General features: G+C 59.9%; 1 protein-coding gene across 1 annotated transcript in view; it reads right to left on the bottom strand.

Annotated features, from left to right (window-relative positions):
* Positions 1–12,668, bottom strand: part of EXD3 (exonuclease 3'-5' domain containing 3) — a 79,719-nt gene that overhangs the window by 48,679 nt on the left and 18,372 nt on the right. Inside the window, exons 7-18 of the mRNA XM_044439821.1 lie at positions 11,013–11,066; positions 9,404–9,543; positions 8,752–8,852; positions 8,315–8,388; positions 8,177–8,215; positions 5,301–5,470; positions 3,967–4,105; positions 3,304–3,517; positions 2,858–2,967; positions 2,226–2,430; positions 896–1,065; positions 485–655 (exon numbers count right to left, since the gene is read on the bottom strand). Coding sequence (XP_044295756.1) covers positions 485–655; positions 896–1,065; positions 2,226–2,430; positions 2,858–2,967; positions 3,304–3,517; positions 3,967–4,105; positions 5,301–5,470; positions 8,177–8,215; positions 8,315–8,388; positions 8,752–8,852; positions 9,404–9,543; positions 11,013–11,066 — 1,587 coding nt within the window. The remainder of the gene's footprint in view (positions 1–484; positions 656–895; positions 1,066–2,225; positions 2,431–2,857; positions 2,968–3,303; positions 3,518–3,966; positions 4,106–5,300; positions 5,471–8,176; positions 8,216–8,314; positions 8,389–8,751; positions 8,853–9,403; positions 9,544–11,012; positions 11,067–12,668) is intronic.

A 12,668-nucleotide genomic window follows, 5' to 3' on the forward strand; every position in this document is an offset into this window, starting at 1 on the left:
CATGGCCCTTCTCTACATTTGCATCTGCTTCAGAGGCTCTGCCATAGTTCTGCTGGCAAGCAGGGCCCTCCTGGCAGTGGTCCCGCCATCCCAGAGCTCCCGGCGTGCCTGAGCGACGCTGAGCCTTCTCAGTGCGGGCCTTGAAGCAGGCTTTGCACAGGCCTCTCCTCTGTGCTGAAAAGTCCCCGGAAATCGTGCAGTTTAGAGCTGGGAGGAGTGAGAGGGCAAAGGGTTCAAGCCCTGCCCAGTACTGGACGTCCGGTGAGCCCATTCCCCTCAGAGGGCCGCCCAGCTGCGCCTTGAAGGCTTCTGCCGTGGCAAAGCTGCCGGCTCCGTGCAGGCCCTGCCCCGCTGCTCTCACCGGCAGGGCGCCCCTCCTGGGGGCCGGCCAAGCGTGGCTCCCTAGAACTCGAGCCTGTGATGGACGCCCAAGCGCCCGGGGTCCCTTCGGGCCGGGCCGGGCCGGGCCGGGCGGCGGACTGACCTCAGCGGCCTCGCGGTGCTCGCTGTCGTTGTCCAGGATGCGCACATCCACGCCGAGGCAGCGCAGGTAGCGGCCCAGGCCCTGCAGCATGCTGTCGCACACCAGGCGCAGCTCCCGTGCCGAGATGGCTGGCGAGGCACTCGGGGCCCCTGCCGGGCCTGGGACGGGCCCCTGCGGGGAGAACAGCCGGCTGAGCCTGCGGCGGCTCACAGCGAGGCCATGGGGCCTGTCTGCCCAGGGGCCACTCTCCCGCCCCCCCCCCGCCAGCCGTGGGGCCCCGGGCTGCAGGGGAGGGGCGCCCCCAAAATGGGGGCTAGGCCTGGAAAGGCAGGAGTGGGCGCCTCGTGCCCCAGCCGCACAACACTTGCCCCAAGGCCCAGAGGCCCTTTCCCCCGTGGACGCCCCACGGACCTCCGGGGCGGGCAAGGTGGCCGCGGGCCTGCTCAGCCGCTCCTTGCTGGGGGCTCCCTCGGCCCCGGGCCGCTTCGGTGGGGCCGCCAGGATGTCCGGCGTCAGGCCAAAGGCCGCTGGGTCCTCCGACAGCTTCGTGTAGACCTCCAGCAAGCAGTAGGCGTCCGATGCTGCGGAGAGGAGTGGGGAAAGGGGGCAGCTGTTAAGTCATCCTAGCCCGGCTGGCGGTTTTCAGGCACACCCAGGGCTGCCACGGCATTCAAAGCCATGGGCACACGTTCAGTAAACTCACGACAGTCTCCCTGTCGAGGAAGGCCGTGCAGCTGCTGTGGACGTGTGCATGGAATGGGGGGGGGGGGGCTGAAAAATGGCGACTTCCCCGAGGCCATCCAGCCCGCAGTCCCCCACACACAATTCATGAAGGGGTGCCCAATACAGCGTGTCCAGGTACCCACAAAATGTTCATTTTTTATATGTGGACATGGATTTCCATAAATCCATTTCAGCTCATACATATAAAACTACAATTTTTTAATACAGGGGCTGACCAAATTTCCCTCTGTCTCCTTCAAGGTGGCGTCTGCAGGCCCACATTGAAAGCACCCCATGGGCCTCAAGCCATCGCACTGGGAGAGCCAAGCATCCCTCCAGCGCTCAGCGCCACCCGTGGACCTGGTGCCCTCCGGGGGACTGCGCCCGGGGAGCACGTGGTGGGCAGTGCACTGCAGTGCTCCTGCTCCAGAGGGCCAACTCCAGAAGGGGGTGTCAGGAGAATATTGCTCAGCCCCTTGGATTCTCCCGGAGTTTCTCAGGAGTCAGTCTAGTCCGCTCGCTATTTAACAACCATGTGAGACTGCTGAGTGGGGTCATCCGGAGCTGGGGAGGGTCTTGCCAGCAATACACGTTTCATCGCCACCAACAGTAAAATCACACATGGCCAGTTTCTCTCTGAAATGGTACCTCCAAGCGAGGAATACAGCATGGACAGAACCCTGAATTGCTCAACCCAGGAACTGCCATGGCCAGGCAGGATCAGGCAGGCCCACCGCCTCCTCCCGCTTCCAGCCGGTGACCCAGCCTTGACCAGTTCCTGGATCGGTACTGCGATGTGTAGCTGTTTAAGACTCAACCAGCCCAGTGTTAATCCAGCAACAAACCACGGCCATTGTTGGGTTCACTCTGGGTTATTCAACTCCTCCACACCCCAAAGTGCCAAGTTCGGCTCTCGTGGCAACAACCCAGGAACGGCCAAGGGGGCTTTCGCGGACGGCGCCTCCCAGCCCTCAGTCGCACGGCGGGGTGGCAGCAGAAGCGTGCGCAGCAGCCAGACCTGCGTAAAGGATCTGCCCCTCTCGAAGGGGCCGCTTCTCCCAGTTGGACAGCTGCTCCCTTTTATCCAGCGGCTTGCCCAGGACGTCCCACACCAGCAGGCTCAGCCCCTTCTCTGGCAGCCGACTCCCCCGTGCGCCGGCCTGCGACTGCGCAGCGTCCTCCTGCTGCCAGCCCTTCCTGGTCTTGCTGGAGCTTCTGGAGAGCTGAAGGAGAAAGCAGCACGAGCACAGATGTGCGATCAGAGCCACGCCTCCCAAATTCCAGCAGGACGGGACTGGAGCGCATCCTTCCTTGGCTTCCATTTCAGACATTCTGAACAGACTTGGAGGAGGGTTTCAGCCTCAACTCCCAAGCATTAGGGTCAGGGTTAGATGCCCATCCAGGCAGAGGGATGGCCGCCTGCTCTTGCACACTGCTTGAGGCCCGGGGGAAGGGCTGCCGGACCGTCATGGGCCAAGGGGGCAAGAGACCGCTTGCCAGCGCGTTATACGAATTTGCATGCGCCAACGTCATTCGCGCACGTGGGTGGCACGCCTCTCCAGCAGCCCAAGCAGTGGATTTTGGGCAGACCTCCCACCACCCAGAAGTCCTTTCCGGCACACCTTCATGCGCATGACTCTTCCTCTGTACCTGCTTATGTACAAACAGGAGGTCCACGAAGCCACGCAGCTTCCTGTCCATGTCTCTGAAAGTTGCACAGGTGGCCACGAGGCTCCGCAGGTCGCCCAGCATTCCGTAGCCTGGAGGGAGGGAGGTGCAAAATGGCCACGCTGTGGACAGCCCCCCCACAAACAGTCCCCTGGCCACGGCTCATCTCTGGCTCTGGTTGCCACGGACGGGGAGCCCAAGGCAAAGGTTCCCACCGATGCCGTGCGTTAGGCCAGCGCTCCCTCGGTGCCTGCACGAGGACGGCAGCTTGCGCACCGCCCTCCCCACACGGCTGACAATTAAAAACCGAGCGCCCCTGGGAGGGCAGCACCGGTGCCGCCGCAGTGGGAGCCCTCCTGCGAGAGGGAGCTTTGGCGGCCCGCTCAGTTCAGCGGGCAAGCTGCGTGGCGATAAGAAGAGGTCCTTACCAAGCTTGGTGATGGCTGGATCAGAGAAGAGGGCTTGGAAAAAGCCAGCGAGGGCTCCCTCAACCTCTGGCCCTCCCTGCTTGAGAAGCTGCAGCATGTCCAGGAGGAACACGCGGCCCCGGATGGCCAACTGAACCACGGAGACGCACGGCCTTCCTCCCAGCGTGCTGAAGGACGGTCGCCACTCCATGTCGATGCCAACGACTTGGCCGGGCTGCGGGAGAAGTGACGTGGGCCGTGGGCGTGGGGTCTGCCGGGGGGCGGGGCCGTGGGGGCACCGCCCCCAGGGCCAGCACAGCCTCCTGGCTGACGGGTGGGCCCGGGCACAGGTTAATGTGCCGGCTAGGGAGAGCCGCTCACCTGGGACGGCTGTCGCCTGACCTTGGGCCAGTGAGAGAGCGAGCATCTTGCCCCACAGCCCAACTTGCCCCAGCCTGGTGCCCTCCGGGGGGGCTGGGCCACCACTCCCATAACTTGCCACCTTACTACCTACCAGCGCAAGCAAGCCCGCCAGCGCCAGCAGGAACGGCGGCGAGGGAGGGCTGAGGCCCGGCAGGAGGCAGGTCCGCGTCCTGGCCCTGCTCCTCGGAGCACCTCGGCCCAGTCCCCCTCCCTCAGGCTGCCGTCCCTCGGAGGAGCCGGGAGAGCGACTGCGGCACCCACCTGTAGCAGCGCCTCCTGGCACTTGTGCAGCTCTGCCTGCGCCGATAAGAAAAGGATGGCTTCCCTGGGGATGGGGAGCCGGTGGTAAGAGTCCGCCTCATCCTGGCGGTCAGCCCCCACCTGGGCTGGAGCATCCTCCCTGCCCAGAAAGAGGAAGCGGGCTTGTTTCATCAACGTGAGAAGAAGCCCCATGGACATGCAACCCGCTCACACGCCAGGGCCGCGGACTGCCCGCCGTGGCTTTGCGAGAGAACCAGGGTTCTGCCTCCGGAAAATCTCCTCCTCTTCCCGGCTGCAAGGCCCGGGGGAAGCAAGAGTTCCTGGGTGCAGGACGCCAGGGTCAGGTCATTACCGGAGGGGCCACCACTGGAGGCGGATGGAGAACGTCACACCGGTGCCCTGCTCAAACGGGGCGGTGTGTGAAAGCAGGTGTTACCCAGCGCTCCTCCCTCCCTCCCTCCCTCTCTGCGATGGCCTGCCTTTCCCCCTTACATAATTATCCTCTCCATCTTACCCTCACAACAACAACCCTGTGAGGTAGGCTGGGCTGAGACACTGTGGCTGGCCCAAAGGGCTGGGCAGGGACTGGAACCCAGATCACCTGAGCCCCAGTCCCACGTGCTTAACCATTAGGTCACACTGGCTCTCTTTCTTCAACACGCAAGGAGCACAGATTTCTGAACAGCCTTTTTCCCACACTGCCTGGAGCCATGAGTTTATTATTTGACAAAATATTAGCTCATCCTGCATTTAGGGGAGCATGTGACTGATTCTATGGGGCAGCCGCACAGGGCAAGGCAAACCTTCGCTCACAGAGGCTCTCTGTGCACACAGGACTGTCAATATTTGTGCAAACTTCATGCAGTATTTAGCAAGGGTGTGTGAACCAGCCAGCCCCTACTCCATGGCAAGCATCTGAGAAGATCATGGATGGAAAGCAGCGGAAATTAGAAACTAGATCAAGAGATCTCTAGGCAGCAAGCCGCAGACTAGGAGCAGCTCTGTCAGGGTCCAGGGCCAGGATGTGGGCAGCAGGAGGCAAGACAGAGGCACCGGGACCAGGGCGACAGAGTCCAAGGCAAGACAGGGTCCAAAGTCCACAAGGAAGGCTGAACAGCAAGTCTGGGTCACAGTGAAAGAGTGGGCCAAGGTCAGGAACGAGCCAGAGAGAAACGAAGGTGCAGGTCCCTGGAGGCAGGATCAAGGCAAGGCAGGACAGCCGGCGAGGCTCGGGCAAGATGCGAGCACCGCCCAGGCTGGACTCTGGGTGCCCTCCCAGCGCGGACGACGAGGGCCCCAATCCCCAGAGATAGCAGTCCCAGCTCCCCCTCTACCTCCGGCCCTGCATTCGGAGCTTCTTCAGCTCTTCGCTTATGCCGTACGGAAGGCTGTCCTCAGGGAGGCTGTAGTGCAGGGCCCATCTGGCAGCAGCCTCCAGGCCGCAGTAACGGACCAGCAGCTGCACCAGCTGCTCTTGCAGCCACCGGTTGTCCTGGACAGTGCTCTGCAAAGCAAGCGGGGACAGGGCACGGTTCAGTTGCCCAGCCGGGACGGGACAGGGGGCAGGCTGCGGCCGGGGCAAACGCCGGCTCCCGGCAGTCGCTGCAGCTGCGATCCCCACGCCTAGGGGACTGGGTGCTGCTGCTGCTGGTGGATTTATCTGGACTTAAAATGCCCCTCACTATCCGGCAGACACTAAGGCAGAAGAAAAGGCTGCACCGCTTGGGCCGAGGGCCTCCCGGACGCCTTCCCGGATGCCTTTCCGGGGAAAAAAGCCCCCTGAGAGAAGGGAAGGGGTGCACTGGTGAGGGCTGGGGCAGGGCGCGCAGGAATCAGAGCGCCAGACTACTTGGTCTGCCGTACTGACGCAGCACGTGCAACCAGCCAGAGGCATAAACACGCCGACTTCTGGGTTGGAAAAGGGATTCCGCAGGTCTGTGCGGGAGGGAGGCCGCTCGGTGGTCGGCTCGGCGCTCGCACGTCGGCTGCTCGCCTGACGGAGCGTGCGCCCCGGGCAGAGCCCCTGGGCACACGTGGTGCCAGCCTCCCAGACACGTGGCACATGCCCTCTTCCGCGGCGGCCGTGCGCAGCCCGCCAGGGACTCTGCCACGCGTCCGGTCGCCGCAGGGGCTGCAGCCCGCTCCCCCGTTGGGCCTGTCCCGCACCGGGGGCCGGCAAGCCTCGGACTTCCTGCTCTGACAGGCGCCTCACCTTCGTGCCGCAGGAAGCATCGCAGGAATGAGGCCAGGCAGCCGCGGCAGCGGCATTCCAGCGGGCGGGCTGCACTGGCACACACGGGGCAGGAAGCACCATGCGGGGGGGGGGGGCAGCAAGGCGGGTGGAGGCCCGGTGTGAATGCACGCTGGACTGAGCCGACCAACGGCCCACCTGGCCTAGGTCTGCCAGCGCCGGCCCACCCAGAGGCTGCTCCCCGGGGCCTTCTACAGGGAGGACTATTCTCGGCCCACCTGGAGACGGGTCCTCCCTGCGCAGCACATGCGGTACCGCTGATCTACGGCCCTCCCAGAGCGGCCACGCTGGGAACATCACAGACCGGAGCCAGGCTGGATCAGGGGGAGGGTCCCACCCAGCCCTCCAGTCGGTCTGTGGCCAGCCAGACGCTTCCAGGACGTGCACAAGCGCAAGATAAGGGTGGCAGCCTGCTGGGAATGCCCTCCAAGACCTCATGCCCCAGGTGGAGGTGGGCAGGCAGCACCCCGTGGCCGCTTGGCAGCCGCATGGACCGCAGAGGCCTCTCGTGCCTCCGCCGAGAGGGGCTGGCAGAGCACCGTGCCCGGGCCAGGCCAAGGAACCCCGCTGCCCGAGGCAAGGGCAGGTGGGCCCCATGTGCGTGGACTGAGGCTGCCCGCTCACACTGCAGCCTTCCTGTGGCCCTCGAGACGGAGCAAAGCCTGAGAACGCGTCAGACTCCAGCTCCCCCATGCCTGGGAGCTGCCTTCCGCTACACGTCCTTCTGTTGCCCAGATCCCATTTGTTAACCATCGCTGAGAGGCAGAGTCATACCTGGAGCTGCTGTGCTGCTTTCTTCAAGGGTCCCACACGTGTGGGACCCCTGTGGCGACCCAGGGAGGGGGCTGCGGGGCAGGGGGCCGAGCGGTGGCCCGCAAACCACCGAGGAAACAGAGCCGTGGGCTTCCTCGGGGGTCCCCCAGCCCACAGTCAAAGCCCCGCACGGGGAAATCTAGGACACAGCAGGGAAAGAGGCTTTGCTCGCCGGGAGTTCTTCGCTTGCTAGCGTGGGGCTCCATGGTACGGCCTTCCCTTCCCCCAGTGCGAGCTCCAGAACTCCAGAATTCGACAGCCCCATCCTGCAAGCATGGAGAGCCGCTCCGGGATTGCAGCCGCTCGATCTTGCGACAAGGAGCCCACCTGGCCGCAGGCCAACGCCAGAAGCACTTTTGCAGGGTCTTTAGCAAATGGAAGGATTGGCAGAGACAATTTCACTCTCCCTCTAATCTTTCTCAGTGCATTAAATTTCCCCGCTCTTTCTGCTGTGGAGACAGAATGCTTGAGAGGGCAGGCTGAATACACTGAGAAATTCACACCCTGCCAATCTGGCCTGGATTCCCTTAAATCCATAATTATGACATTCCAAAGAAAGAGGCATTCTTCGGCGTTAGGATGTTTCTGGTTTCCTTCCCACTTTGCATGGCTTGTGCTCTCAAGAACAGCCCTTTTTCATCTATAGTGGCACTCTTGAACAGTTATCCTCCTCTTGGTGCATTTCTGACTTCCCAGCATCAGACTGGCAAGAGATCATACCAAGAAAGGTAACCGAGACCAGTGCAGACTTTGGTAGTCTGGAAATCTCAGCTTTTGTTTTAAAAAGCAAGTTTCTAGCCCTTATGGATAGGGGCACCACCTGCTGAAATCTCAAAGAGCAGCTTAGGTAAGACCTCCAGCAATCAGAAGTGAAATTTTCAGAGCCTTACAAAATTCCTTGCCCCTGGGATATAACTAGAAAAATCCAGAAAAACATTCTGCAAAATACTAAAAGGCAAGCATGAGTTCTGAATAAATTATGCAAAATAGGTGGGGTTTTGCCACCCTGAGGGATTTGCATAATTCATGCAGGTCTCAGAATCCAGCCTGCCTTCATGCAGAATCGGGAGCACCTGGACACCGAGTTTAAATTTCTTTTTTCAGTGCAGGAGACAAGAACAAAAGCACAATCACTGCCACACGTACCTGGATGTGGTCAGCCCAGATTTCCTGCGTCATGCTTTTCTGCAAGAGAAATCCCCAGACAACTTCATGAAGCGTTCTGGGCATGGAGAGCCCCCTGGCCTCTGTGCCCCCCGCCCACACATATTCTCCCGCACGCACCTCGACAAATCGCTTGTGGAGCAGGTATTTCAGCGTGCCCATGTGCCGCTGGTTGACGACGTGAGGGCAAAGGGCTGGAAGGAGCCAGCAGGGGCCGCAGAAAGAAGATCGGGAGAAACACACATCAGCGGACAAGCAGACCGGGCGATGGCAAGGGGGGTTCTGCAGGGATTTGGACGGGCGGTTTCTGTCCAGCCCTTCCTCTCCGTGCCCTGGGCAGGGCGAGCTTTTCAACAGGCTTCCCTTGGAGTGTAACCGATGGCGCTGTCAAGGCTGCCCTTGACCACATGGCTGGACACCCTCTGGAGTGCCCGTGTGCCCAGGAGCTGCAGAGCAGCTGAAGCCACCTGCCCTGCTCCCTCTGTGGCTCGTGTGGGACACTTTTCTGCCACGTCCTTCTGCTCAGGCCTCCCTGACAGGCAGTTCTATCCGCCTACCTGGGTCTAGGTTGTATTTGTTCAGGAATTTGAAGACCATTTTATTCAACATTCTATAGTTGATTTTCTCTGTCCTCACATTGGGCAGGCCTTGATACTGCCTGAAAAACAACCAAGAATAAATACAGAAAGGTCTGTTCCACTCAGGAATGTAAGAATTCCCACACCGGTTTGGTCAATGGCCTATAAGCTCTGCGTTCGCTCCGAAGAGCATGGGCAGCGAGATTCTCCACGGAGAAGAATGCAAAGCATCGTGGGAGGGAAGCCCCGGCACTCAGAGGCACAATTTCCCTGGGGCACGTGCTGCTTCTACATGCAGAGGGTGCATGTGTGAACCGTGCTCCTCGACCCTGCAGGTGCAGCATCTGGACCTCAAAGCATCCCCTGGCAAAATGCCGGGAGCCAGCCGGGGTCAAGCGCTCGGGCTCTTCCAGGCTCTCAGCGGTCAGTGGATGGGGACTTCCTGCACTGCAGAGTCCTTCGCATCTTGGTAACAATTGATTGGCAACAGCAAACCATGGCGTAGAACCCGGCAGAAGGGGCCCCGGGCAGGGATGGTGCGAAATTCAACCTATGAGCCCCACTGGCCAGACTTTGGATGCTGCTATGGCCGGAAACGAAAGGCAGGTGGAGACTGCACTGGCCCTCTCACCTCACGATATCCGTGATCTGGAAACTGGGCACGAACCAGGAGTCCAGGAGCTGCAAGAGCTGCTGCTGCAGGTCAGGGCGGCCTTCCACGTAGGCCTCCACAAGGTCCGATTTCTCTTGAAGCAGCAACGGAACGCACATCTAGGGCAAAGAAGGGGCGCACGGCCCAGAGGCATCACTGCGAGAACGGCAGGTTCTTCGCCAGCACGGCAGACCTGGCGCTGCTGCTCTCTGGCAGTCCCGCCCCACCCCCACCCCCACTTCCCAGTACTGGGACGGAGCACCGGGTGAGTAAGGCCCCAGCAGGGAGGGCTGGCCCACACAGCAGGGCCTCGGGAGCAAGGACAAGCCCATCCTTCCCGAGGCAAACCCGAGCCAGAGAGGGAGCCAAGGGATCTGGTAAGAAAGAGGCTGGCGCGGCAGCCGACATGAAGACTCAGTGCCCTGGGCCTCTTGCCAGAAGATTCCGCAGCTAAGAGCGTCCTGTCGGGCCCCTGCCAGGCATCCGCCTGAAAGTGAGGGGCTCCCGCCATGGCCCTCCGTTCGTCAACTGCCTTTGGTGTCTCGGGAGGGTCTTCGTTCGTAGCTTTCCTCTTGGAGCATTTTCTCTTCTTTATCCTATCTCTTTCGATATTTTCCTGAGCATCGTTATCTACCTGTTTCACAACCCCCTCAACAGCTTTTTGTTATGTATTATACTATATTACATGATTGACTGCTCTTTGATTCATTAGTCCTCCTCCAGTCATCTGGCACCTCTCCCGTCCTCCGTGTTTTTCTCAGCGATAAGAGGCAGTGGTTCCGAGAGTTCTTTTGCCAGCCCCTTTACGACCAGGACGGAGTTCACCAGGCCCTGAAGATCCGAACGAATTCGAACTAACTGGGCGCTCCTTGACCATTTGGCTATCCGTCCCAGGCTGCCATCCGGCTCCTCCAGCTTGGACTTCCCCTTCACACGGAGGGTCACAGATCCTCTCTTGGGAGAAGACGGAGCCGGAGGAGGAATCGAGTGCTTCTGCCTCTTCTTTGCCGTCCGTTATCCTTCTGCCATGCCCGCCCCCGTTCTTTCCGCTGTCTTTCACTACGGAAGGCTTTTTTGGCGTCCCTCGCTAGCCTCCGTCTATTCCTAGCTTTGGGCTTCCTGGCGCCACCCCTGCGATGCTCTGCCACCTGCCTGTATGCCGGCCTGGCCTGCCTGCCACCCTCTAGACATGCCCCTTTGTTTGCAGACCATCTCTCAGCTATGCACGGGGGCACCTTCACTTCTGCAGTCTTCCCTTGTCGGAGTTGCTTTTAAGGGTGCCTTTAGAAGTTCCTTTTCTAAGCATTCCCACCAAGCGTGGGCTCCCTCTCATCAGAGGATCTTCCCAAGGGTCGTTCCTTGTCAGTCTGTCCCCGTTGACCGCTGGGCAATGGCCAAGTCGTACATTCATCAGAATCAGTCGGCTTCATGTTTTGTCAGGCTCTGGGCCTTTACATGTTTGAATCCCCCCCCCCGCCCCCGAAAAGCAGCTCCCTACAAGTAAACAGCGAGTGTTTCTGGAAGAAAGCCAAGTGAGCAAAGGGCAGCGCTTCAGACTCGTGTTTTGCACCATTTTGCACAAATTTACCTTTTCAAACTCCAGGTCTGGCTGCAGCTTCAGTTTTATGCTTAAAGTGGCTGCCTGAAACACAGAAAAGTCAGGAAAGGCTTGCGATGGAGAACCGGGAGCGACATCAGACTGAGGCGGCTGTCTTGGGTCCTGGAGAGCGGCCCCGGGGCAACACGCGGGCCCACAGCACGGTGAGGATTTAGTTGCTCAGACTGGTCATGAACTGGATGCCACGATGAACACAGTTCCTCTTGCAGAGGCATCCAGAGCCCCGTCTGGCCCAGTCTTCTTGGGGAGCTTCAGTTACTGAGGCCGAGGATGTGGACAAGGGGCCTGGCCATGTCCAGTCCACCACTGGCGTTCGATCCTTGCCCCCCATGGCTTGTTACAAGAACTCAGGAAGGGATCGCTACTTACAGACTTACAGGGAGGCTGTAAATGCCTCCTTCCAAGAGGGCATGCTGCCAGCCTCTCTAAAAGAGGCCGTCATTAAGCTGCTCCCGAAAAGCCTAACCGGGACCTAGAGGATGATCATAACTACAGGCGGGTGGCCAACGTCCCCTTCCTGGGAAAGGTGCATGAGCGGGGAGAGTCCGAAGAGCCCCGGGCGCTCCTGAATGAAACAGATTATGCAGATCCATCTTAATCAGGGTTTGGAACAGAAACTGCCTGGTTGCCCTGTGCACACTGTCACACCTTTTGCTTCCGCACTGGGCACACTCTTTCTCTCTCTCGCACACGCACGCACGCATGCGCGCAGGCACCCTACCTGTCCACAGTTCTAAAGCTGAAAATGCATCTAAAGCTTGAACGAAAAGAACACGGGAAGCATGCCTCTCCTAAACCCAAACGTCTTTGCAAAAACGAGTTACTCTGATTTTCCCAGGCCGGGGAGTGTGAAGCAGAAGCCATGGCGGGGCAGGCTTCTGCCAGGAGGCAAGCAGGCCATGTCCGGTGCTCCCTCCTCGCCCCATCTCTTGCTACCACCTGTTTAGAATTTAATATACAGCTATTAAACAAGAACAGAACTTTTGAAGCCAGTGTTAAAAACCACGTATGGCTCCATACAACCCACAAAGCACTCGCTCTTTCCCAAAAAACCCCAAAGCAGGATGAACGGGGAGGTGGGGGGGATTCTTCTTTAAAAAACAGAGCTGTTATCTTTTTTTACCTTTATAAGCTGTTTAAAAAATGTAAATAAAATAATTCAATGGACAATGGAGGGCATTCATGCCGCCCAGAGGCGGCTGCCACCCCTCCGACATGAAATATCGTGGCACATTAAGTCATGAGACCCCGCTAATCAAAGCTGACAGGGCCTTCAATGTGCTGTGCAGAGGGGGACTTAGCGGTATCACGGGGGCACTGAAGCACGCCAGACTGCTCCTGTTCACATGACAATGGCTTTTCTTCCCCAGAGGGGCCGGCCGGTGACAAGAGTGCCCTTTGTCCGCCCCATCCTCACACTGGGGAGCGCGAGAGAGGCCCATTCAAGTGGGACCAGACACCCTTTGAAAGGCTGAAGTGTAACATAAGATGTGGATGAAACCCTACGCTGCCTTCTGCCTAGCCCCTCATTCTTTCTGAAGCACAGCCCCGGCCCGGGGGCGGGGGGGGGGGGGGAGGCAGCACTGCTGCTATGTTAGCCTCAAAGTCTATTCAATTCCGGCATTG

Source organism: Varanus komodoensis, unplaced genomic scaffold, assembly GCF_004798865.1.
Source record: "Varanus komodoensis strain SLA01 unplaced genomic scaffold, ASM479886v1 scaffold36, whole genome shotgun sequence".
Classification (NCBI taxonomy): Eukaryota; Metazoa; Chordata; class Lepidosauria; order Squamata; family Varanidae; genus Varanus; species Varanus komodoensis.